Source organism: Bombyx mandarina, chromosome 19 (assembly GCF_030267445.1).
Source record: "Bombyx mandarina strain Sakado chromosome 19, ASM3026744v2".
In the NCBI taxonomy this organism is placed as follows: domain Eukaryota; kingdom Metazoa; phylum Arthropoda; class Insecta; order Lepidoptera; family Bombycidae; genus Bombyx; species Bombyx mandarina.
This window is the reverse complement of record NC_143225.1, coordinates 1,047,370-1,074,977: the sequence shown is the minus strand read 5'-3', so window position 1 is coordinate 1,074,977 and position 27,608 is coordinate 1,047,370. Positions and strand designations below refer to the sequence as shown.

Genomic DNA, 27,608 nt, shown 5'->3' with positions numbered 1-27,608 from the left:
CGTCCAATCTTCTCCTGCATATCGCCCAACGCTGCGCTTATCTATACTAATATTATAAAGCTGAAGAGTTTGTTTGTTTGAACGCGCTAATCTCAGGAACTACTGGTCCGATTTGAAAAATTATTTCACTGTTAGATAGCCCATTTATTGAAGAAGGCTATAGACTATAACATCACGGTAAGACAAATACAAGTGGAGCATCAATAAAGAATGTTTCAAAATATTTTCACTTTCTACGTAAATGAAGTGGGGGTAAAATTTAACGTTATGCCAAAGTAACTATTCCACGCGGACGGAGTCGCGGGAAAAAGCTAGTTGAATATATAAGAGCGCTATTAATCTATAAATTTTGATTTCTATGGTTCCCATTGACGTCGAAGGCTAGCAAACACACCACCGATCCGATAATTAGTGGACATCGTTGGATACTAGTAATTATAGGGGCCCTTTACACAAAGCCCACTAAGTTTCTCGTCGGATCTTCTCAGTGGGTCGCGATTCCGATCCGGTGGTAATCCAGCGAAGTACTTACTGCTCTTGGTAGGGCTAGTGTTGGCAAATTTTTCTAGAATTTTCTCCGTGTAGACTGACAGATCATGCCGCTTAATCTACGTCATTTACAATAGGCATTAACTTAACGGTGCTCAAGAGTACTTAATGTCCATGAGCATATTACGGTTGCTAAGCTCATCTACCCTCAAAGACTAAAATAAATGAAGTATCGATTACACATATTCCTTCCCTTTAAAGACACAAACAGGATGTTGGCGCTACATCGTGAGAACGAGGCCCCCAGCAAAATTATATTAAAACTAGTATAATTATCACGTCTCTTCAATTATTTTAATAAAAAAACATATAATATAATTTAATTACGAATACGCTGCCTATAACCAAGACTGGACCCTAAAAAATAATCTTTGAACAAACATATAGAACGCTCCATCTCCGGTGCACACATCGATAATTAAAATGAATGCGCGTTGAGCAACACCCACACATGCAACCATTGTAACATCTTCTGTGTATACACACGGTCGGCTGTCCGTCTGTCTGTGCGTTTGCGAATTTTATTTTCTAAAGCTTAAACGCGTACGATCTACTACGAAAGGCTTTTTTTTATTGCTTAGATGGGTGGACGAGCTCACAGCCCACCCGGTGTTAAGTGGTTACTGGAGCCCATAGACATCTACAATGTAAATGCGCCACCCACCTTGAGATATAAGTTCTAAGGTCTCAGTATAGTTACAACGGCCACCCCACCCTTCAAACCGAAACGCATTACTGCTTCACGGCAGAAATAGGCAGGCTGGAGGTACCTACCAGTGCTGACTGACAAGAGGTCCTACCACCAGTAATTACGCAAATTATAATTTTGCGGGTTTGATTTTTATTACACGATGCTATTCCTTCACCGTGGAAGTCAATCGTGAACATTTACTATTTCATATACGTCATGATTCAAGCTTTTTTCTAATATATTTATGGCATTTATTAAAAATAAACAATTGACTCATTTCTTGCTTTTTAATAAATGGAAAACATTTTAGTGCTGCATAAGTATGATAAAAATAATTACCCGAAAACGTTATTGCAATTTAGTGTGTTTAGGCATAAATATGTTATATCTTTAGATTACCATAGGAGCTCACCATCTGTTTTCAGCTAATGACTTGATAGTCTGAGCTTATTTCACGTCCAGTTTGAAACAGCTATCCAAATTATACCGTAGATTTTATTAACGCAATCCAAAGGTCGTTGAATATAATCAGAATAATACGAAATCCGGAAAAAATAAATGCGTCATCACTTGTGGTAAATTTTATTTTAAAACCGTATTGTTCTCCCTCTTTTTGCTTACATGGTTAGATGAAGACTCCTTGTTATGATACCTAACCATGAGGGTTCACAAGATGCCCTACCACCCGTATTTAACGCAAATTAGAACATTAACAGATATTTTTTTTGGGCCGAACCAAAAAAGATGGAGTGACCAAACGTCCGAGCATCTGGACAAGAGACTGAGCCACGCCCTTCGCTGTGCCACTGACCGACATAAGTGGCTACAAATTACAAAGAAAGCTCATAGGCGGGCGGATCGCGATACTCAGCAATGAGCGATCGACTGAAGGAGGAGGAGGATTATTAAGGGTGTTTCTGTCTGCACTCTCGTCCAAGCGTCCGATCCATCCGAGATCAGAACCCTGCCGGGGTAAGGGGCTCATAGAGTGGCCAAGTTGTCCGAGTATGTGGACAAGAGACTGAGCCACGCACTCCACTGTGCCACTGACCGACATAAGTGGCCACAAATTACAGAGAAAGGTCACAGGCGGGCGCATCGCGATGCTCAGCAATGAGCGATCGACTGAAGGAGGAGGAGGGTTATTAAGGTTTTTCGTAGTCTGATTTGTATTGCCTCTGTCTACACTCTCGGCTAAGCGTCCGATCCATCAGAGATCAGAACCCGGCCGGGGTAAGGGGTTCGTTTTACTTTTTCACAATATTTTTTTGACAAGTGTTAATAACTTTACTTTTAGTAACCAAAAAGCCAAAATCACCAATGCACCGAGTTGCTTAAATTTAATTTACAAATGCCTAAGTTACATGAAATCCTTCACATCCATGTAGAATCAAAAATAAAAAGAGATCAAGACACTGATGAACTCTTCATTAAAACTTTAATCATACAATCAGTATTTGTTATTTTTAATAAATATAAAAATAAGCAAGCAAACCCACAGACAGAAGCACGTGTTACCTAATACGATAGCAGTCAAAGGTTAGGTCCGTGAGTACACTACGAGTAATATGGTTAGGTGAACAAATTAACTTTATATAAATACCTCGGATTCGCTCTACATGGTACATTCAGTTCACTAACATCAGACAGTACAACGGTCTGTAATGAAATTGGTAAATATTCGCATCTTTTTATTTAGATAAAATATGTTTTATATTTTATTTTAACACCTTCCCTTTAATGAGGTCAATCTTCTTTAACCTACCTCCACGGTTTTTATCCACAGTACGGTATTTTTAGAAAACACTCTCCCGCTCTGGAATTAATTCTGCTCTTTTAGAGTGATTTCTGAGCGATCCTGACCTTCAAACGAGGTACAAGGACAGTCATCAGGGGTAGATATTAGCTTGGCGGTGCCCATATTATGTCCATGAGAATCAACTCATCAACTTAGGCGCAGTGGATTATCGTCTACCATCTAAATTCTAAGGCATCTACGTAAGCTTCTCTGCCATCCATTCTAGATTTTTGATTTTATAGGATACATGTTATAAGAAATAAAAATCTATGTCGCCTCCTTGACACTGGTAAAATAGTGAAGGTTGTCTTTCATATGAATATCGGTAATGATAACCAATAACTAGTTAGAAGCCATTTATTGTAACAATATTTTCTGTCAATAAAATTTTCTCACTTTATAAAAATACATTAAAATAACTAACATTTTTTCAGTTTATCATTCTATCCGTGGTAGTGTGCAGCTATGCCGCTAAACTGGACAGGACTTACCTACCTCCAGCCAGCGCTTCGACCGCAGGAGGCAGCCCTGGCTCGATAACCGCCCCAGGAGCTTCTGGGCAACTAACTGGGCCTTCAGGGCTTGGCCAGCCTACTGGTCAATCGGCGATCAGTCAGCCTTCAGGATCACCTTTCGGTCAACTTTCATCATCAACTGGCTTTGGCCAATCTAGTGGATCAGCCGGTTTTGGTCAACCCTCTGGATCAGCTGGACTTGGTAAAATAAATGGAAATGCTGGATTTAGTGAACCATCTGCGCCATCTGGCTTCGGTCAGACACCCGGAATGCCCGGATTCGGCCAACAATCAGGACAGTCGGGACCAGCACAACCTATAGGACAAGCCAGTTTTAGTCAAACCCCATTCCCAAAATCATCATCACCATCTTTCAGCCAATTTGTTGCTGCTGCTCTCGAAGGAAATAACCAACAGTCGGGACCTTCATCAGTTTCAGCTCCATCGGCAAACTATGGACAACCAATCGGATCTACAAACTTCGGCAAGATCTCTCCATCTTTTGGCGCTTCAGCGCAACCAAATCAAGAAACTCAAAGTTTCGGTCAAGCCCCGATTTTCGGACAAGATGCCCAGGCCTACCAACCTGAACGTGCCCGTGCTTCTATTGACAGAGGCGCCGAGATTCTGAGATACGACAATCAAAACGACGGCGAAACTTTCGCATATGCCTTTGAAACCTCAAACGGTATTTCTGCTGAAGAATCTGGGGTTGCTACCAACGGCGTTCAAGCACAAGGCTCTTTCTCGTATACTGACGATGATGGTCAGCAGATTCGTATAACTTATACTGCTGATGAAAATGGCTACCAACCTCAAGGTGATCATTTGCCGACTCCTCCACCCATTCCGGAAGAAATCCTAAGATCCATTGAAGAAAATGCCAGGGCTGCTGCAGCTGGGACCCAAGAAGGTAATTATAAAGCAACACCTTGAGATATGAGCTATAAGTTTAATTTTGACATCACAACGGCTGTCCTGCCATTCAAACCGAAACGCTCACCCTTCGGGATCACAAATCGCTGTACCACCATTAAAATATTGCCACTACAAGTTATGAGGCGCGTGTGTTTAAAGTAATTGCTATTACCATCAATACTCTATTGATATTGTTGGTGGCACCTATTAGCACACTTTGGAAAGCAAAGTTTACCACTTGAATAACCATTTTACGATATTTTACAGGGGCTTACAATCCGAATGAAGACGTCGCCATCGTTCCGCAGCAGTATAACAACGGAGGAGCGCCATCTTACCCGGGTGCAACTACATACCAAGGTGCAGCTCAGGGACCACAGCAATCCAATAGTCCGTTTGGTTCCTCAAAACCAGCAGGAGCTTTAGGACAAGCTGGATCTAATCAGCCTAATCGTTACACTGCTAATTCCGGCCTGAACAAACCGGTTGGTGATACTGGATATGATTACAACAAACCCCAAGGCTCTACTGGACGCACTGGATCTTCTGAACAACCTTCAGGACAATACAACAGCGCTGCTAGCCCTAATTCTCAATCAGGCCCCGCTAAAAGACCTGGACAGTACAGTCCTGCTACTTCACCTAATTCACAGGGAAATTCTCCCTTCCTCGGTTCTCAAGGATCGAGTTCGCCATTCGGAGGTAATCCTTCTCAAATCAACGGTTTCTCTAAATCGTCCCCATCAAGTTTCGGTACGGGTCCTAACCAGCCTTCTGCGCAAGGTTTTGGACCATCCACAAGTGCTTCTTCTCAATATAACGGTTTCTCCGGACCACAATCGGCCCCAACTAATTTCGGGTCAGGCCTCAACCAACCATCAGGGCAAGGACTAGGACCATCGAAACCTGGCTTTACTAACCAACCCCAAGGATATTCACCAGCTAGTTCTAGTCAACCATCCGGTCCTCAAGGACTTGGCCAGAGTGGATTACCTGGACCCAAATCCATGCAGATCCAATCAGCTCCTTATCAATATAACCGCCCCTCTGACAGAGGTGCTCAGGTTGATGGAAGACCAGGTACCCAACAGCCTGGATTTAGTTCCTCTCCCTCGGGAGGTTTAGGGTCTCCTCGTCAACCTCCCAGCTTCTCTTCCGAAGAAGGTTATAAGTACTAAACCAAAGCATCCGTAGGTTAAATGAAAGAGTTAGAATAAGACCAGCGTTGCTTTTCAAATAGTCTGACTTTGCATAACTTGCATCCTGGATTATCTCCAAGCCTTTGAGCATTCGAGAGATTTGCAGAGATGCGGATAAAGCTTCAATATGGGCATTATGAAAATGTAAAAAAAAATGTAAATAATACTATATATAATATTGTATATTTTGTGTTATAAATACAAAATATGTGTGAAAATATTTTTTTGGAGAAATCACTGTGTGATCGTAAAATGAAAATAAATCATAAATGCATAAAACATTTGTTTCTTTTTAAATCTTCTTCCACCCCAAATATGAGCCTGAACACTACTGCGATAAAGGTGTAACATAATGTAAAAATATCAAACTAACAATAATTTATACGTTTTCGTAACTAGTGGTATTTTCACCTATTTCTGCCGAAGTCATGTTTTCCAGTTTGAAGGATGAGATACCCACTTGGAGTAATTACAACACCTCGCTGCGGATACTGACCATAAGTATCGCCTTTGCCAATTTTTTCATTCAGGCCTGACCTATGTTACGAAATTTTTATTATTTAAATATTTTTTCTTATGTTACCTCATAGACTCCGACATCTGATAAGTTAATGTTACACATTGATTACTCATTGGGATTCTGACAAAGTATACAAAGAAACAGTATGTTGTAAACCATAACTTTACATGCTTTTTTAGTTATTCCGTAAATGTTTAAATAAGGTCTACCTGGTATCAAGTAGATACTAGAACGCATTGTAGACTTGCACATGTAGATCGGTTGGTGATCATCCCACCTGTTCCTGCCACGAATAATGCCCCTGGCATTGCTGTAGTCCATAAGCGACAGTACCTGCTCATGTGAGCATACGGCCCATTTGAGGATGAGCGGGTATCCTCAGATGGGCTAGATAAAAAAATTTAAAATTACATCAAGCTCTAAAAAATTTTATACTACTAACAAATTACATACTGTTCTCCCTATCCAATATAACATGTATTGTAACTCCGGATGTAATTTCATATTAGCAAATTTTTTTTAGAACAATAGTTATGGCGTTATGACAGACTTGGACCATTGGACATTTCGAGACGCATGCGTGATTATATTACATACCATAAGCAACCACGCTAGAGTTATTGGTTAACAACATGTTACTTACTATGAAGAATGAGTTTTAATTATGAAACAATCTCAAATGTATTTATCATGAGCAACATATAAATAATACTGGCGGTAGGACGTCTACTGAGCCCGCATAGGTAGGTGCCACCATCCTGCCTATATCAAACGCGAAGTAGCAGTCCTGCAGCTAAAGCCCATCCATACAATTGAAACTTAGACCTCGTGACGCAAGGTGGAAATCCACATCCACGTTTTTCACCAACCACCAGTTGTCCGGTAAACAAATTGACCCTTTTAATATTCTCTTGGACTCTTGTCGGAATACCTGTTACGGGATGACGCAAACAATTTACGGTATCTAAGAAAATCATCAACAATAACTCTGCCGATGCTGGTCTAAGCTCGGATGAGAAAAGAGGAGGGTTGGCTTAGAGTTCGACTTTTCCACCGTAAAAAGTCAACGCCGAATGTCTGGCGGCGATTAATTAGCCGGACTCAAAAAAGGCTTCAGCGGCCTCGAAGAACTAAATCTCTTCCAAAAGCACTGCCGTGGAAGGATGCGGAACCCCAAAATGAGCATTTTTCCAAGAAAGCCTCATGAGGCCACGACCCCCAGCATTGAGGATTATCAACGCAAAGAGGAGGAGAAAAAAATCAAGGGTCCAGGGTCTTCCAGGGTCCCCGGGCTGAGCGTAATTTGTTACGCCGACGACACGTTGGTCGTGGCTCCGGGGAGGGACTACCGGGAGTCTGCCCGTCTGGCGTGCGCAGGCGTGGCACACGTCGTCACAAGGATCCGACGGCTGGGACTCGAGGTGGCGCTCGACAAAACCCAGGCCCTGTTGTTTCACGGGCCGGGACGAGCGCCGCCTCTGGGTGCCCACCTCGTGATCGGAGGCGTCCGCGTCGGGGTCGGGGTGACCGGTCTTCGGTACCTCGGCCTTGAACTGGATGGTCGGTGGAACTTCCGCGCTCACTTTGCGAAGTTGGGCCCTCGACTGATGGCGACGGCCGGCTCTTTGAGCCGGCTGCTTCCAAACGTCGGGGGTCCCGATCAGGTGGCACGCCGCCTCTACATGGGGGTGGTGCGGTCGATGGCACTATACGGGGCTCCCGTATGGTGCCACGCCCTGACCCGCAAGAACGTCGCGGCGCTGCGACGTCCGCAGCGCGCGATCGCGGTCAGGGCGATCCGAGGATACCGCACCGTCTCCTTCGAGGCGGCGTGCTTGCTCGCCGGGGCGCCACCCTGGGACCTGGAGGCGGAGGCGCTCGCTGCCGATTACCGGTGGCGTAGCGACCTTCGCTCTAGGGGGGAAGGGCGCCCCGGCGAAGGAGTAGTTCGAGCGCGGAGGCTCCAATCTCGGCGGTCCGTGCTGGAGGCGTGGTCTCGCCACTTGGCGGACCCGTCGGCCGGCCTCCGTACCGTTGAGGCGGTCCGCCCGGTTCTCGCGGACTGGGTGGGCCGCGACCGCGGATGCCTCACCTTCCGGCTGACGCAGATGTTGACCGGCCATGGGTGTTTTGGCCGGTACCTCTTTAAGATAGCCGGAAGGGAACCGACGGCGCAGTGTCACCACTGCGCGGACCGCGACGAGGAAGACACAGCGGAACATACATTGGCGCGTTGCTCTGGATTCGACGAGCAACGCGCCGCCCTCGTCGCGGTCATAGGAGAGGACCTCTCGCTGCCGCGCGTCGTGGCTACGATGCTCGGCAGCGACGCGTCCTGGAAGGCGATGCTCGACTTCTGCGAGTCCACCATCTCGCAGAAGGAGGCGGCGGAGCGAGAGAGAGAGAGCTCTTCCCTTTCCGCACCGATCCGTCGCCATCGAGCCGGGGGCCGGAGGCGGGAATACGCCCGTACGTCCCGGCCCCTGTAGGTGGCGGCCTCCCCCCGGTGAAGGTCAAGGGGCGACCTGAGGGGGTGAGGCCGCGCGGCGCGCTACCAGCACTCTAGCGCGCTGCTGTGGAGTGAATAGAGCGACCGGTCGACGGTGTATCGCGTCCCGACCCGGCAGGCTGGTTCTGGTCCAGCGGGGTATTCCGGGACACCAGCGGCACCGTCTGGGCGGCCCGACGGGCTGCCGTACCGAGACGGCCGACGTTTCAGAGCCTTCGATTCGCCTCGAAGGCTCCGTCGGCTGGGCGTCCTTGGGGTGAGCCGCGCCGTCTGGTTGTAGTGTTGACCGCGGTAGCCCCCCTACCTCATCCGGGTTCTGACCTCGGAGGGGATCGGACGTCGGGTGTAAGAGTGCAGGGGAGTCGTTTAGTGGGTGGGCTCTAAAATCCTTGGGCCCGCGGTCTGCTCACAACACCATGCAGATCGTTGAGTCTCACATACCCCGCGCGCCCCTTTTGCGCGGGGACCTCGTAGGAGGTTCGGCCCTCTACCCGAAAAAAAAAAAAAAAAAAAAAAAAAAAAAAAAAAAAAAAAAAAAAAAAAAAAGCGTCAGTTATATAGTCAGGTACGTAGTCAAGTTGGTGTAATGTGAGCTCGTGTGATCTTCTATGGATTTCTACCCCGAACTAATCAAACGTCGTTTAAAAGTTTGGACACCGGCTACTCATACGATTGAGAATTCGATATTTTGTCCTGAGGTGGCTTCAGTGGCATTCCCGTTTTAATATCCATAGGCTCCGCAAAATATTGGCTGCTTAATGAATTAGTATAGTTTCTTATTTATATTTAAAACATGGACAGAATTATTGTTCCCATAATATCGTCTATGTCGAATGGCGAAGCAGTAATCTATTGAAATCACAACGAACTTAGTTGAAAGTGAATCTTAGCGCTTAGAGGCTGGACGAACAGTCGCTCGACACTTCGAGTCTTAGAATTTTTTGTGTCAATCGAATATAAAACACTGTATCGAAAAAGCTCATCGAAGTTACGCAGAAGCTTCAACGAAAGACTGCACGAACTTATGAAATCGGTCATGCCCATTTTCTAACTCAAATCCTATTGACGGTCCTTCGGTCATTTAAAGCAAAGACTTACTGCCTCACTTCACAGAGCACTAGAGTTCATATTGCCATAAAACCGTATCGATCTTGACCTACATACATCCGAACGTATATTACCGAAATGATACAGCGTTATATATAATTATTTGTACTGGCGCGAAGAACCGGTAATGGCAATGGTGATGATATCGATTATAATGTGAATATGACGGGCAATTATGATTAGGCGATCAGGTCACATTCCGACAAGTGCTTGTTTTTTTGGCCTGATATTGATCGCTCGTCGAAGCTCAGAGACAGTTGGAACATGTGACTGTGTCATTAAAAAGCTTGTGTGCTCATATCCATGCCTTGTGCTTAAGACAGGAATTCCTTGACAGTTGAAAAAAGTGGAGTAGGCTTAAAATGCTAAGAATATAACTGAGAGCCAGAATTGCACAATATTGACCTCTCCTGGATTCTGTGCCGAGCAGGGATGGGATTAATGGGCGGGAATACAAGAGAGTAATTTAATTAATCGCCTTTTAGGACCTACATATGCCGCGCGCCTATTCTGGATGGTGTTCTCGTAGGAGGCTATTCGCCAATTTTTTGAGGTCGCCTATTTTCAGCCGTGAAGCTGTAATGCGTTTCGTTTTGAAGGGTGGGACAGCCGTTGTAACTATACTGAGAACTTAGAACTTATATCTCAAGTTGGGTGGCGCATTAACATTGTAGATTTGTATGGGCTCCGGTAACCACTTAACACCAGGTGGGCTGTGAGCTCGTCTACCCATCAAGGCAACAAAAAAAAGGGTTTTGTCAAACGACCCAAAAAAATAGCAAGATTCATAGACGTTTCTTCTGCTCAAAGTACTCATAAATCTTGAAGACCCTTTGACCTGAATTATTGGTAAAAAACGCGAAGAATATAGAATCATTTCTAAAACTTTCGCATCCTAATTGTGAACACAGTCGTTGCATAGATCTTCAGAACGTACGACCCTTTATTTCACATTTCACTCTCTCCATACCCGTTTGGTCAAATCTATTCCCACTATAGGAATCAACTGTATTTAGTATTCATATCTATATCTTCTACCTAGTCAGGTCATAAATTCTGTCACATGCTTAATGTTAAATAATTGAAACAAGTTTATTCATTATGTAACCATTCATATACCAAAATGAACTTAACAAAACATAGATTCTTATGACACCAAAGTTTATTCAAAATGACCTCCGTGATTTTGAATACAGGCCTTCAATCTGCTCGGCCAGTCGTCTATCGCAGCACGAACGAGGTCCATGTCAATATCGGCGGCTGCCTTAATCAAGGATGTCTTGAGTGACTCCAAATTGGGATCAGGCTTTGATCACGCCTTTTCCTCCAAGTGTTGCCATATCTTGTAATCTAACGGATTCAAATCTGGACTGGAGGAGGGCCAGTCTTCGTGCCGGATGAAGTCGATTTCACGCGCCGCCAGCCAGTCTTGTGTGCTCTTCGCTCTATGAGCTGGCGCCGAATCTTGTTGGAATACCCAGTGCCTGTTATTGAACATGGTATGAGAAGCAGGTTCAGGTTCAGGAACAAGGTTCGTCAGGACTGTATTTTGATACACAACTGCATTCGTTTTTACACCTTTCTCACAAAAATGTACCTCTGTTAAGCCCCAATAAGAAACTCGTAACCATACCATGAGCGAGGATGGAAAATGACCTCGTTGGACACGCGGAATACGGTTGCTCGCTTCTTCACTACTGTGTGCGTACACCTTATTATTTTGTTTGTTGTAGCTCTCTTCTACGGTAAAAATTTTTTCATCCGAAAAAAGAATTTCCCAATATTTTTTTCCCGCGTACCGCTTCAACAAAGCGCGGCATCTCTTCAGTCTCAGGTCCATTAGACGAGCATTCAAACGATGTCCTGTTTTTCTTCGATATGCCCGAAGCCCTAAGTCTTCATTTAACACCCTTTTTACCGTGGTTCTGCTTAACCCCATCTGAAGGGCCAACAGTTTCTGCTTACGTTTGGGATTTCTTTGAATTCGCGCCTTCACAGCTTTTATCACTGCTGGAGTCCTAACAGACCGAGGGCGACCACTTCTTGACCTATCATCTACACTAGAGGCTTCATTGTATCGTTTGATGGTACGATAAACGAATTTTTTGGTTATATTCAAATTTTTCAGTATGTTAAAAATTTGAATTGGCGCGTAATCGCAACGATGCAACGCAATAACTGCAACACGGTCTTCTATAAGCGTCCACTCCATATTTAAAAATGAGTAAAATTCTAAAAGTACACATTTTTATTTTCATGAACAATTCGAAATTCGAATTCAATAAACTTTTTTGTGGCCAGCATTCTAAAAGAAAAGTTTTTACTGTGTGACAATACTTATGACCTGACTAGTTATATACCTATATATATAAAAATGAATTGCTGCTCGTTAGTCTCGCTAAAACTCGAGAACGGCTGGACTGATTTGGCTAACTTTGGTCTTGAATTATGTGTGGAAGTCCAGAGAATGTTTAAAAGGTAGATAAAAATATGAAAATGCTCCTAATTAAATAAAAATAATTTGTTTTCCCTTTGATGTGTCCTCCGTCGGACGGATTCCTTTTGTTTGTTTTAAGTTTATTTTATACAAAAGTTTAGGTCTTTTATTTATCGATTGAGGCACTACGAAGTCTGCCGGGTCAGCTAGTATAATATATATTTTTATTTTAACAAAAAAGGTATGTTCAATTTCAGTAAGTAAAAAATGTAGATCACAAAATTAACAAATAAAAAATTCTAACAAAAATAAATAAACAAAACACAAAAGTTGGTCAGTGAATCGGTACCTTTACAGATTAGGCACATCACTCGCTATGATTGGTCGACGTCCGTGATTGCTATAACAAAATAGCAGTAATGACGATTATTAGCTAATGAAATCGGCTAGTGCACGCAATCCGAATACGCGCTATTGAATTTTGGGAGAATATTTCTCAAGACTGTAATACAGGTGTGCTATTAAATAGGATCTTTTTAGATGTAATATTAATTTCATGTAAATAAATTGGGCAAAGGAGTTTACAACCTCCTCATATTTATTTATACCTGGTATATCTGATGATACAATGAAATCCCATTTCGTGCCTACGAGACTTTATTCTACATTTGTACAATAGTTTGCTTGGAGATAAAAGCGGTTTTTGTATTTCGATAAAATAATTAAGTAAAGAAGCGGGGAATTTTTCCCTCGTAAAAATTTTAAAAGAGACAGATTATGTTAAAATTACAGAGTAGTTAGCTTAAATTTATTCACAGGTTGATAAGCTTAGTATAGATTATACACGACACACAGACAAGGCAAAGGCGTCAACACCTGGCATGTTTATAGTATTTATTATAGGTGTTGCCAATGTTCAAATTCTCAATTTACTGTGGAATGGCTGTCTTTTCGAACCAGATCACATTCTTCTCAGAAATATGTAGAATAAAGGACCGATATGTCCTGGTTACAGGCTCAGAATCGCTCTTAAAGTCTTACAATAAGTCATATTTAAAATGATCTCCAACAACCTTCAATCTATTAGCCTTCATGTACAGAGAGACCTCTCAAATGTAGAAAAACAAATGGACAATACTTAATCAAATCAACACACGAATTTCATGAATAGTGTTCTAATTAATTTTGTGAAGCGCTGATGTTTTAATCTACACATCTATATATAAATAGGCAGAGACACTGTTTGTCTAACGATTAACATTTTTTTTTACTTTAGAGGCGAACTTTCGATGACGTATTTCAGTATAATAAACAAATTTGGTATTATCTGTTTCTCCGTCTTTACAAGAAAATACAAAAGAGAAAATATATTAGATAAAATTAAAAAAAATATTGTCAATCATTGTGATCGAATTTTGACTGGTGAACAAAAACTAGCGTAAATTAATATCTGTATGGTTTACTTAGTAGGTTAGTTGTGGGTGGATGAAGTGCTGCTTCTTTTTTTTTTTAAGGGATTTTTGACCTGGTAACTGAGACCTTTAAGTCATGTCTTATTTTAATTTATATTAATATTTTTATGAAAAATGATATTATGGAGTGAAAGGAAATGAAGATGATTAATTTGAAACATTAATCAACTGGGATGAAATTAAATGGGATGAAATATAATCTCAGTAAAATGGTGGTCATTTACAAAGATTTTTTCAGTTGACTTTTTGGAGGATCCCGAGAAGTTACGTCCAGCGGCTTTGTTTAATTTTCCCACATTTGTGCACTTTCACAGATATTAAACAGTTAATAAACCACCATTATTACACATTTAATCCCGGAGAAACACTAAATAGACAAAATAAAACAAATCACACAACTTCACTCCTCGCGTTCCCGCCAAAAAGTCCAAGTGCTGCTTCTATTCTATCAGACCACACATGTCCACTGCTGGAGATAGGCCTCCCTCAATCCTCAGCTACAAAGATCGGTCCAGCACTGCTTGCATCCAGCAGATTCCTGCTGCTTAAGTCTCATGTATTTAGACGAAGCCATGACATTTATTTTAAAGTATATTCCTATTTTCGGCGTAGTGGTAGTATGGAAGTGAAATCGATCCTCATTGAGTTCAAGCCCGATTAGAGCAAGTGTGACCAAATTTTTTGATTTTTGTAGTTTTAGAGTACGTAATCTTTAAAATCAGCAAGGAAGAACTAAATCCTTACGTATACTCTGAAGACTATATTTCCAATCTTGTTTTTACTGGAAAACTTATACTTCCTATAAGTAGGGTATCTTGTGACCCTGCCCTGGTAGGTCCTATCAACCTGCCTATTACTGCCTCGAAGCCGCTGTAGAATAAAACTGAGGCTCAGACCTCATGTTTGAAACTGAAAAATAATATTTTTTAGTTATAGACCTAATTATAAGACCTTATAGACTAATTTGAAATCAATAGAAATAGTGTTCAATAGAAAATTGTAAGGAAGATTTTAAACTAATTATTGAAAATTCCTTTTATCAGATTTATTTTATATTATTAAATAATATGAAATAAGTGCAACTTGTCTAAAATATTAAATAGCTAGATACAACTTTGCGTTAACTTTGACGCTATCGAGAACGTTAAAAAACTCTCACTAAACACATAGATAGGGTATGGTAACTGGGTAATTCATAACTTCGTTCAACTTTGTAGTCCTTCTAATTACAAGAAGTCCAGAGCCACAATAAAACCATGTGAGATGGAACTCTACGTGTCTACGCCGACAAAATTAATCATACTTGAACTTTATTAAAGCTCGTATTATCGGAAGCTCGTCCAGTTTAGATGAGGTGGGTGTTGTAATGATGTGCAAGGTCAACGTTTGATATCGACCGACAGTACAGATGATTACCATTCAAATATTATTTGTATGTACTATAGTGTCATGCGAGATTGAACCAAGAATGTCACGTATTTACATTTTAGTTCTACGTCCTTACGGATCCATCACATTAACCTTTGCATAGACACCTTTCGTTCTAACATTAGGAGTAGAGACCCCGGTAACCGGCAAACCAACTCGGTAAAGAGCTTCACGTGCAACCTAACCTAAACATCAGCCCGTAGAGTTTCTCGCCGGATCTTCTCAGCGGGTCAAGATTCCGATCCGGTAGTAGATTAATTCGCGAAGCAGCTGCTTTTGAGTTGTTAGGTCTCCTTTGGAGGCGCTCGGGCAGCTGTTAGCAAATCTCACCCATCCCAGCTGAACTCTTGCTCACCCACCTGCCCTGGTAAAACTGGAAAGGCCTCCGGGCCACCAGTAATCTCTCAACCATAAAAAGTAATAATTTTAGAACCTAATTTTTTTTAATAAAAAATAGGAGAAACAAAGGAGCGTCTGCCTACAAGGACAATAAAAAAAATAAAATTGTGTTTACAAATGACCTATAAAACCTTCATAAAATTCATCGCTAACTCATAGACTCATAGCAAACACAATTTTTTAACATTATTTTGACATTTATTGGCTTGTTATAGTATCAGATAACTTATTATTGTAATCAAATGACAATCAGTAGTATTTTAATGATGAAGAGTCTTTGGCCTAAGTCGTCGTGGCCTAAAGGCTAAGACGTCCGGTGCATTCGTATGTAGCGATGCGAAGTTCTAAGGTCTCAAGTATAGTTACAACGGCTGCCCCACCCTTTAAACCGAAACGCATTACTGCTTCACGGCAGAAATAGGCAGGGTGGTAGTACCCACCCGCGCGGACTCACAAGAGGTCCTACCACCAGTAAATACGCAAATTATAATTTTGCGGGTTTCATTTTTATTACACGATGTTATTCCTTCACTGTGGAAATCAATCGTGAACATTTGTTGAGTACGTATTTCATTAGAAAAATTGATACCCGCCTGAGATTCGAACACCGGCGCATCGCTCAACACGAATGCACCGGACGTCTTATCCGTTAGGCTACGACGACTTCAAAATCTCGAGGTGGGTGGCGCATTTACGTTGTAGATGACTATGGGCTCCAGTGATCACTTAACACCAGGTGGGCTGTGAGCTCGTCCATCCATCTAAGCAATAAAAACAATAATAATAATGATTAAGACGCCAGGTGTAATTCGCATTAAATGATTCTGCAACGCCAATGTATTGTCATCTGGCCATTACCGTTTCTTCTAAATAAAGACGTAGTAATCCTCTGTATAGAAGCCCACTTTGACCATGAAGGGGTAAAAATGGGGTAAACTTAATACCAGATGGGACACAACTGTTTCATGTCCTAAGGACAATAAAAACACGATAGAAAAATCAGTAAACTAAATCTTGCCTACATCTTGCATAACACCGTTCGTTGAATCAGCTCGCGGCGCTCTTCGTGCATCGGGGCGTCGTTATGCAAGACGTATCCACGAGTGCAGATACTGAGCTCCGCGAACTAGATCATCAGCCCTCGCCTATATATACACACGCAGCTCTCCACTGTTATCAGTCGCATCCTCAGCCTCCGCACAGTAGCTCACCGCTCACAAACATGTACCTGGTAAGGACATCTGCACTCGATCTGTACAAATACACGAGAAGATACATAATAATATGTACATGCATACATCTAGCGCCACCGTGCTTTGTCAAACCGCTTTGTCGATAAATAGCATTGAGCTGAGGATTTAGTTTTCCGAGGGTCATGTTGTTCCAATTATTAAAACGATACCTTAACTTCTAATAATAATAGTTTGTTTATAGTCATAATTACATAAATAAATTTCCAAGGCTAAATATGTTGTAAATAAAATGCATGGACTCGATTAAAAATAACTGTAACCCAACCCTTCCACAGCTCATAACTGTAGCCGTCCTGGCTGTGTCTCATGCAGCTAAACTGGACAAGACCTACCTTCCCCCTCACTCGCAGTCCTCCGGCGGCTCCGGTAGCTTCCTCCAGACTCCATTTGTCGAAGCCCAGAGACAAGCACAACTCGGATCGGCAGCGCAGAATGGCTTCGCTCGTGCCGGTAATGGGTTCGCCCAACCAGCCTTCGGCGGTCAGTACAGCAACGGATACGACGCGGTAGGTGTGGAGAGCCGCCCTGAACGTCCACGCGCCGCTCTCGAGAGGAACGCAGCCATCCTCCGTCAGGACAACACCAACAACGGGGACTCCTACTCCTACGCGTACGAGACTGAGAACGGCATCTACGCTGAGGAGAACGGAGTCGCCGCCAACGGAGTGGAAGCTCAGGGAGGGTACTCTTACACCGGAGACGACGGACAAGTCTATACTATCCGGTGAGGCTCAATGCTCATTACGTCTTACACTGACATTAGTCAGTCATTACAGGAGCATCGAGCTCTAAATATCGTGAGAACTCAGCTCTTTAACTTACAATCTTTGTCTTTGCGTAACGTAAAAGCGATGAATCGTGTTGTTACTGTATTGCCAATAATGCTTATTAGTGAACCAGACGCGGATATTGATAACGTTCTGCTGTGAACTGCAGATACACCGCGGACCAGAACGGCTTCGTGGCTCAAGGAGATCACATCCCCACCGCCCCCCCGGTCCCTGAGGAGATCCTGAGGGCGCTCGAACAGAACGCTCGGGACGAAGCCGCCGGCATCTACGATGATGGTGAGTACACATTCACGATATCTGAACAAGCATAATACTCGTAACAATCTGTTTAATAATCAAACGGCACATTTGTAATAAGAATCCCGTAGAGATAGCCGGCAGTTTAATGTTTTCTTTCCTTGATTATTTAATCATAAAGAAGCGAATCTTGCTACGAAATACAAACGGATATTTACTACTGTTACATATCCGTGCTTGAGACGCGGAGAGTAACTACACCTACTCAGCCTTCACCTCTCAAACAGGATCCTACAGCGAAGAGAAGTATGGGGGTGGCGAGGCGCGTCTCAACAAGCAGTACGCAGACAGCGTGGTGACCGACTCCGCGGCGTATCGTGACGTCAGCGGCCTGAGGACGCAGGCTTCCTTCCGCAACGGCCCTCAGACGGCATACCTCCCTCCCGCCCAGAGGAGGCAAGATGCCGGCTACCACTACTAAACAACCACCTCACACTTATTGTTACTGTAAATAACCACCACTTGATTTCGTTTTTATGTTGTTGTTAAGCTGTTTGTATTCAATAAATATTTTATTATCCAAACCTGTTGTTTGACAACGACAAAATTCGTACGATCATATTGTGTTCTAAAAAAAAATCGAAGCTTGAAAATTTTAAGAAAACAATCCCGTTATCGCAAAGGTTAGTGGCAGCATTAAAGATGTGATGTCCGTAGGCTATGGTTACCACTTTTACCACTTAGCAATAGATGAGCCGAGAGCTCATTCACTCTGAGGAAAAAATTCGACATTTGCAGTTTCTGTTTTCAACCCCGATAGCGGCCCAATGGTCACTGGTTGCCAATATAATTTCGAAGTTAAATCATAACATCGATATAATACAACTTAGATTTAATTGTATTATGGACGTCAGTACCCAGTTACCATCCGATAAGGTTAAGGCAAGTCTCTCCGCGGAGATCGACGTCGTTGGTCATCGACTATCGCCTCGACGACCCGTCGGTTGGCGTCCTCGGGGTGGCGCCGCGTGTCTGGTTGTAGTGTTGACCGCGGGAACCCCCCTACTCTGACCGGGTTCTGACCCCGGAAGGAGATCGGACGTTTGGTGTAAAAGTGCAGGGGAATCGTTAAGTGGGTAGAGCCCTAAAATTCCTTGGGCCCGCGGTCTGCTCCCAAGACCTTGCAGATCGTCAAGTCCCACACACACCGCGGGCGTAGGTTAGGCCCCCGGCCCGAAAAAAAAGTCTCTCTGTCTACTACAATCGCAATAAAAATATTCTTCAGCATCAGCTAAGTACAGTTTTAATATAGTATCTGTTCATTTTCCTTCGCAACGCAGCGCTGAACATTCTATCTAGTTTGTTGTTTAGTTCAAATCGTAAACTTAAGATACATAAATTCATATCAGTCCGATTAATTTTACGTATTGATTGTAGTAGAATTTGTAATACAACAAAAAAACAAGATAAAAATTTATGAATATATTTTTTTTTTTCTTAGATAAGTGGACGAGCTCACAGCCCACTCGATGCTAACTGGTTACTGGAGCCCATAGACATCCATAACGCAAATGCGCCACCCACCCTGAGATATAAGTCCTAAGGTCTCAAGCATAGTTACAAGAATTAAATTAAAGAAATGAAATTAAAGAATGAAATTAAAAGAATTTGTCGTATAAAAATGCGATTTTTTTTATTATTTTTTTATTGCTTAGATGGGTGGACGAGCTCACAGCCCACCTGGTATTAAGTGGTTACTGGAGCCCATAGACATCCACAACGTAAATGCGCCACCCACCTTGAGATACAAGTTCTAAGGTCTCATGTATAGTTAAAACGGCTGCCCCACCCTTCAAACCGAAACGCATTACTGCTTCACGGCAGAAATAGGCAGGGTGGTGGTACCCACCCGCGCGGACTCACAAGAGGTCCTACCACCAGTAATTACGCAAATTATAATTTTGCGGGTTTCATTTTTATTACACGATGTTATTCCTTCACCGTGGAAGTCAATCGTGAACATTTGTTGAGTACGTATTTCATTAGAAAAATTAGTACCCGCCTGCGGGATTCGAACACCGGTGCATCACTTCAACACGAATGCACCGGAAGTCTTATCCGTTAGGCCACGACGACTTCAAATTTTATTATATAACTAGCGACCCGCCCTCGCTTCGCTTCGGAAACATTAAAACACACATGAAACAAAAAAAAAAATAAAAAAAAAAATAAAAAAAGTAGACTATGTTCATCAGGGACAATGTCGGCTTCTAATGGAAAAATAATTTTTCAAATCGGTCCAGTAGTTTCGGAGCCTATTCGAAACAAACAAACAAACAAATCTTTCCTCTTTATAATATTAGTATCGTCGATTTGTGTAGCGTTCACAGTTCAATAATAGTATAATCTGTGGTACGCATGAATAATCAAAATCAAAAATCAAAATCAAAAGTCTGCCCAAATTGTAACGTGTAATAATTTAATTCTAGACAAAGTTTGTGTTTATTATTTGTCAGAGATGGCTCTAAAATATTATGTATTAAATGGATTCCAGTGTCAGATTATAAATCCTGTGCTTTTTTTCTCAAGGTAAATTTTATCTTTAACCATGTCGCTACGATAGTTCTGCAAAAATAAATAAAAAATTAGGGTTGATAAACTTTTTTTCTTTATTCCACGACACATGTGAACAGGTACGTAGATATATCCAACCTACACATTCGGCTATAATATGATTTACCACCAGCAATTTCATTATTATAGCACGATATTATAGCTTAAAATGTTTTGTGTTAGATACCTACATATTTCTAAAGGAAAAATGTAATTGTTTACTTAAGGAAAAATTTAATTGTGTACTAACATTTGACGAATCAGCATCTGTGTTCATTTTTGGAAGCGTCCTCGTCGAGCTCGACGAGCGAATTAGCCCAAAGACATAGCCCACTTTCGCCGGATCTTCTCATTGGGTCGCGTTTCCGATCCGGTAGTAGATTATGCGAAGCACTGCTCTTACTAAGGCCAGCGTTAGCAACACTCCGGTTTGAGCCCCGTGAGCTCACCTACATGTTAGGGCGAAGCTGAAATAGCCTCTCAAGGCTATCAGCATAGGTAGAAAATAATAATTTGGAAGCGGTTCGGTTACATATGTTTTTACGCAAAGTATGCGTGTATGTGTATAGTATCTATATATAGGTAGTATCTATATCTATATACGTGAAGCAAAAACTTTGTATTCCTTTTTACGAAAATTGCGCGGACGGATGAGTATGAAATTTTCCACACCTATAGAGAATAGAGAGAAGAAGTGCACAATGCAAATATTTTTTTAAAAGAATACATAAAATATACATTAAATCAATAAAGAAAACATTACACACACTACATTTTGTATTTGACGCACACACGCATGCATACTATTTATTGTCAAACTTTTGTTCTTGGCATCTGTTGTCAAATTGAGAATAAATTAAATATTGTTTGTCTTTGTTAATATTTTTTATAGTGTAGTCTTGGCGTAATTTGTGATTATAGAAGTATAAAATACAATCATAATAGTGTACAAACTTACAATTAATTATAGTCGAATTTCGGCTACTGCGGGACCTCTAGTACTAGTGATTACAGATAATGTAGTATTCACAATGCAAATTAATTAGCTTCAGCGGTGAGTAGTCTGTTCGCTAAGTGAAATAAAAACAGAAGTAGCGTAATCGCACGCTTAACAAAGCGTGTATAACGTTTTGTGACTTAAGGAAAAAATTATGGCCGGTTTCCGTAAGAGATCCGACATGTTTTCTGGCAACCTGGACAATTGCTGTTACTTTGAAATTGATTAAATTCGAAACGGCACGTAGAAATGGATTTATGCGTATTTCTTTAGATTAGAATCTCTAAAAGCGTAGTCACGCATTGAGTTAGTGTAATAGGCTTTGCTTAATTCTGTTAAAAGCGCTGTTCATCTTATTTCCTCAGGTTTTGCAAGTTGTAGAAACAATTTAAATTATTTTAATTTCGTGTAATGAACATATTAATTTTACTATCTCCGCCGGAATTTTCGAAGAATTCATGTTTGATGGTCACAAACGACGACAAGTAAGAAATCATAATTTAAAATAAATAATAGGTTAAAAAAACTAAAAAAAGACGCTTTTATAGAAAATCCAACTAATTTTTTACAATATAATCATTTTATCTTACACTATTTTTAGTTCAAATTTATTAAAATTTATTTTGTATTTTTTAGTTGGATTTTCTATAAAAGCGTATTTTTTTTTTAAATTAATATTTATTTTTTATATTTTTTCCAAATATTGAATTGTCATCGGTCCTTAATAAGTATACCGAATCTCGAGTTAATCCGACGTTTTGAAAGGGGTCAAAATCATGTTCAAAGATTCCGTTACATACTAACATACATGATACGTCTGAAGCTAATAAAATCGTATTGAAAATAAACGGAAGTTTATCCTCTAATACAAAAATATTTTTTAATTTCACCTCCAGGTTCTTAAGGTTATAGCGATAGTGACGTCATCAATTATTACTTCCGCTACTAAAATAGTAGCACTAAGATGGGAATCATAAAAAGACATACATAAATAAAACAATTTTAATTTCGTGGTGTACAAAAACAATGGCTGTGTTTATATTTATTTACTTTTCTGTCTAACATTAGACAACGCGGTCTATATACAATAAAAGCTTACTTCACATACCAGGCTAGGCTGCCATCTATAAAGATCACAACAAATATGGTTAATAAATATAAATATGGTTGGTCTCGTTATTATGAGATGGTCAGTCAGGTCCTAGATCTATCTAGGTTTTTGGCTGTGTGATAGCCTAGTGTATCACTATCCCTTCTCTTCACACGGGAGTCATAGATGATAACTAAGAGAATCATCTAAGAATCGGCAGCAGCGTTCTCTGAGTATTAGATACATATATTGCGATCATCAATCGGCATTAAGTACTGATAGAGCGTATTGTGGACTAACGCGGATTAGTACCAGTGTCCTGCATATTTCTGCAGCGAAGCAGCCGTGCGTTCGAATTTGATTGTCAAACAACAGGTTTGGGTAATAAAATATTTATTGAATACAAACAGCTTAACAACAACATAAAAACGAAATCAAGTGGTGGTTATTTACAGTAACAATAAGTGTGAGGTGGTTGTTTAGTAGTGGTAGCCGGCATCTTGCCTCCTCTGGGCGGGAGGGAGGTATGCCGTCTGAGGGCCGTTGCGGAAGGAAGCCTGCGTCCTCAGGCCGCTGACGTCACGATACGCCGCGGAGTCGGTCACCACGCTGTCTGCGTACTGCTTGTTGAGACGCGCCTCGCCACCCCCATACTTCTCTTCGCTGTAGGATCCTGTTTGAGAGGTGAAGGCTGAGTAGGTGTAGTTACTCTCCGCGTCTCAAGCACGGATATGTAACAGTAGTAAATATCCGTTTGTATTTCGTAGCAAGATTCGCTTCTTTATGATTAAATAATCAAGGAAAGAAAACATTAAACTGCCGGCTATCTCTACGGGATTCTTATTACAAATGTGCCGTTTGATTATTAAACAGATTGTTACGAGTATTATGCTTGTTCAGATATCGTGAATGTGTACTCACCATCATCGTAGATGCCGGCGGCTTCGTCCCGAGCGTTCTGTTCGAGCGCCCTCAGGATCTCCTCGGGGACCGGGGGGGCGGTGGGGATGTGATCTCCTTGAGCCACGAAGCCGTTCTGGTCCGCGGTGTATCTGCAGTTCACAGCAGAATGTTATCAATATCCGCGTCTGGTTCACTAATAAGCATTATTAGCAATACAGTAACAACACGATTCATCGCTTTTACGTTACGCAAAGACAAAGATTGTAAGGTAAAGAGCTGAGTTCTCACGATATTTAGAGCTCGATGCTCCTGTAATGACTCACTAATGTCAGTGTAAGACGTAATGAGCATTGAGCCTCACCGGATAGTGTAGACTTGTCCGTCGTCTCCGGTGTAAGAGTACCCTCCCTGAGCTTCCACTCCGTTGGCGGCGACTCCGTTCTCCTCAGCGTAGATGCCGTTCTCAGTCTCGTACGCGTAGGAGTAGGAGTCCCCGTTGTTGGTGTTGTCCTGACGGAGGATGGCTGCGTTCCTCTCGAGAGCGGCGCGTGGACGTTCAGGGCGGCTCTCCACACCTACCGCGTCGTATCCGTTGCTGTACTGACCGCCGAAGGCTGGTTGGGCGAACCCATTACCGGCACGAGCGAAGCCATTCTGCGCTGCCGATCCGAGTTGTGCTTGTCTCTGGGCTTCGACAAATGGAGTCTGGAGGAAGCTACCGGAGCCGCCGGAGGACTGCGAGTGAGGGGGAAGGTAGGTCTTGTCCAGTTTAGCTGCATGAGACACAGCGAGGACGGCTACAGTTATGAGCTGTGGAAGGGTTGGGTTACGATTACATTTAGTCAGGTCCATGCATTTTATTTACAACATATTTAGCCTTGGAGATTTATTTATGTAATTATGACTATAAACAAACTATTATTATTACAAGCTAAGGTATTGTTTTAATTATTGGAACAAAATAACCCTCGGAAAACTAAATCCTCAGCTCAATGCTGTTTATCGACAAAGCGGTTTGACAAAGCACGGTGGCGCTAGATGTATGCATGTACATATGTATCTTCTCATGTATTTGTAGAGATCGAGTGCAGATGTCCTTACCAGGTACATGTTTGTGAGTGGTGAGCTACTGTGCGGAGGCTGAGGATGCGACTGATAACAGTGGAGAGCTGCGTGTGTATATATAGGCGAGGGCTGATGATCTAGTTCGCGGAGCTCAGTATCTGCACTCGTGGATACGTCTTGCATAACGACGCCCCGATGCACGAAGAGCGCCGCGAGCTGATTCAACGGACGGTATTATGCAAGATGCAGGCAAGATTTAATTTGCTTCATATATTAATGTGTGTTTTTATAATTATAATTAATTCGCGAATGAATGATGACTGAATTTTCTTTTTGTGGTAGCATTTAATTTTATTACTTATACATCGCATTTCCCTCTGCTAATGGTTTGCGGGAAGAAAACTCATGAATGAGTTAAGCTCGCCTTTATACATAGTATTTAGACATTCTTTTAAATCTGTTTTTATTGTATTTTCTTTTTTGTGTAGAATAAGTATAAATAAATAATTTCCACGGTCATCTTCTTAAAAATGTCTTTTGCTTCGTATTCTTTTTCTTAATTCCTCTCAACTATTGTCTTATATATTATTTTGGTTTTCTCGAGTAGTAGATATAATAAATAATACGTTTACAACTTAATCAATTTATTTAATACAACGTCGTGTCTTTGACGTGACTTTTCGAGCCCTTAACGGAACCCGGTCACACTTATCCGACGCAATATTAAATCGTAAAAGTAGATTCATTTCGTTGATTATAACAACTAAACTATAATCCTAAATATTCAGTTTTGCACTAAAATCATTTAAAAGCACGCGAATAATTGATTGTTTCCTCTCTGAATAAGCATAATTTAAATAACTGCGACCTTATGCCTAAAGTAGCAACGGACTACACACACACCTTAAAATCATATGGCCTGTTATTTAGAGATCACAATACCAATATGACTGGTGGTAGGACCTCTTGTGAGTCCACGCGGGTAGGTACCACCGCCCTGCCTATTTCTGTCGTGAAGCAGTAATGCGTTTCGGTTTGAAGGGTGGGGCAGCCGTTGTAACTATACCGAGATCTTAGAACTTATATCTCAAGGTGGGTGGCGCATGTACGTTGTAGATGTCTATGGGCTCCAGTAACCACTTAACACCAGATGGGCTGCGAGCTCGTCCAGCCATCTAATAGAAGCATTAAAAAAAAAAAAACTTGTTCCCTCTCACATAACACTATAATAAATACAAATAATATTTGAATGGTAATCATTTGTGCCGTCGGCTGATATCAAACGTTGACCTTGCACATCATTACAACATCTAGCTCATCTAAACTGGATGAGCTTCCGACGATAAAAGCTTTTGTAAGTAATGCTATGACTTCAATACAATAACTTTCATAAGCTAACGAGAACTTAAACTATTTTTTTAAAGTCATAAAATTATGCACAAAATAATATGTATGGGAAAGAATTTTTTATTAGGAATTTGGTTGTTACTCTGTAGGTACGTAGCAATTCAGGCTTTGACTTCATATATCGAGATGGGCTTGGCAAGGCTTTTTTGTTTATTAATAACTAGCGGCCCGCTCCGGTTCCGCTCGGGTCTTTAACAAAAATTTCAAGGATTTTTGACGTCGTTTTATTTTTTTAAATAAAAGAACACTTATTGCGGCATAACTATAATAGCTAGACATATGCTTTCGCGACACTTTTTGTAAATAATAATGTGTTCTACAAAGTCGTAGTACATTATTTTATTCTATCAACAATAGTTTTCGCAGGGCACGCGATGTAAATAATATTTTAGGTATTTTTTTTACACATTGGGTTACATTATTGGAATTTTAGTGAGGATGTCAATTTTTTTTTCAAAAACGATTATACCCTATGTCCTCGGAAATAGTGTAGCTTCCAAACACTGAAATATTTTTTCAAATTGGTTCAGTAGTTTCGGAGCCTATTCAAAACAAACAAACAAATCTTTCCTCTTTATAATATTATAGGTATAACTATAAGTATAGATTTCCTTACCTATACAGGAACCATAAATTTGCAGGATTTCATACCTTTCGTATCAAGGAGTAGGAAAATTATTGTACAATACAAATTCGCTTTCTACCTCATGACTTTAGGTAGGTGGTTAGGTTATTCTCGAATTTATATGCTACAGTAACCAACTAACACCAGGTGAGCCGTGTGCTTCGCTACAAGTGTATTATGGCTATGTTAATCGCTCGACGGCAACCAGACAACCTTAAAACTGGTAGCCGTGGGCAAGGGGAAAAGATTCCTGGCCGGTCACCAAGCCGGTGGTCAGATCAGGTAACCGCCTTTACAGGACTCTGTTACGAGCGCCCTGAGGAAAGCCGGAAGCCGACCGAAATGGAAGATGATGGTACAAAAAGCCACGAAGGATTTTCAAGGATACGACCTTCAGCAATGAAATATGCGACGAAGAGTTGGTTTTTTTTAACCTATTTTAGTAACCTCGAGGGGTTATTCTAGATTCACAGAACGAATAGGTGAGCTCATGGGGCTCTAACCTGACGACGTTGCTAATACTAACGCTAGCAAGAGCAGTGCTTCGCAGAATCTGCCATCGGATCGGAAACGCGACCCACTGAGAAGATCCGGCGAGAAACTCAGTGGGTTAATTCACTCGCCGAGCACTTCGTCGCAAGCAACGGTTTCGAAGAGAACGATGACTGATGCTTGAGATACCTAAAAGCACCGTTAGTGGATCGGAAGGATGCGAAATGACGTGCTTTGACCGACGTCGACTGTTTACCATTCGGTCCGCAGGATGGGGTATGACAGTAGATGCATGGTATATATACTAAATTACAAAAAAAAAACTCCAGATATTTGAAGTACGTTATAACTAAATACTCCAAACATTTTTGTATCGAATGCTAGAATTTGATTTTAATAAAAACGGTATACGAAATTCGTGATATCCAGGAAAATTTGACTTCAGTTACATTCGAAATTCTTTGGTGAAACAAAATCTTATTAAATCGACAACTGTACATGCTCAATTAATATTAGTTTTACGGATTAGTCTCGAGTTTATAATTGTCATTAATTGTTTCTGTCGTTTCAAATAGTTTGTGGTTTTTCACGTC

At 41.5% G+C, this 27,608-nt stretch overlaps 3 protein-coding genes across 3 annotated transcripts; 2 read left to right on the top strand and 1 right to left on the bottom strand.

Moving 5' to 3' along the window:
- Positions 1-2,904: 2,904 nt before the first annotated feature.
- Positions 2,905-5,938, top strand: CPR12 (cuticular protein RR-1 motif 12). Its single transcript, XM_028183073.2, has 3 exons — positions 2,905-2,913; positions 3,473-4,466; positions 4,739-5,938. The coding sequence occupies exons 1-3, from the start codon at positions 2,905-2,907 to the stop codon at positions 5,647-5,649; spliced, it is 1,914 nt and encodes a 637-aa protein (XP_028038874.2). The 3' UTR covers positions 5,650-5,938.
- A 10,620-nt stretch (positions 5,939-16,558) lies between these two features.
- Positions 16,559-18,400, top strand: LOC114249484 (uncharacterized). The gene is made up of 4 exons (XM_028183084.2): positions 16,559-16,773; positions 17,071-17,519; positions 17,732-17,862; positions 18,111-18,400. Exons 1-4 carry the CDS (start codon positions 16,627-16,629, stop codon positions 18,302-18,304), a joined length of 921 nt encoding a protein of 306 aa, XP_028038885.2. The 5' UTR covers positions 16,559-16,626; the 3' UTR covers positions 18,305-18,400.
- A 4,499-nt stretch (positions 18,401-22,899) lies between these two features.
- LOC114249487 (uncharacterized) lies at positions 22,900-24,718 on the bottom strand. The gene is made up of 4 exons (XM_028183089.2): positions 24,528-24,718; positions 23,788-24,236; positions 23,445-23,575; positions 22,900-23,196 (listed from the first exon to the last, which is right to left on the bottom strand). The coding sequence occupies exons 1-4, from the start codon at positions 24,672-24,674 to the stop codon at positions 23,003-23,005; spliced, it is 921 nt and encodes a 306-aa protein (XP_028038890.2). The 5' UTR covers positions 24,675-24,718; the 3' UTR covers positions 22,900-23,002.
- Positions 24,719-27,608: the final 2,890 nt, after the last annotated feature.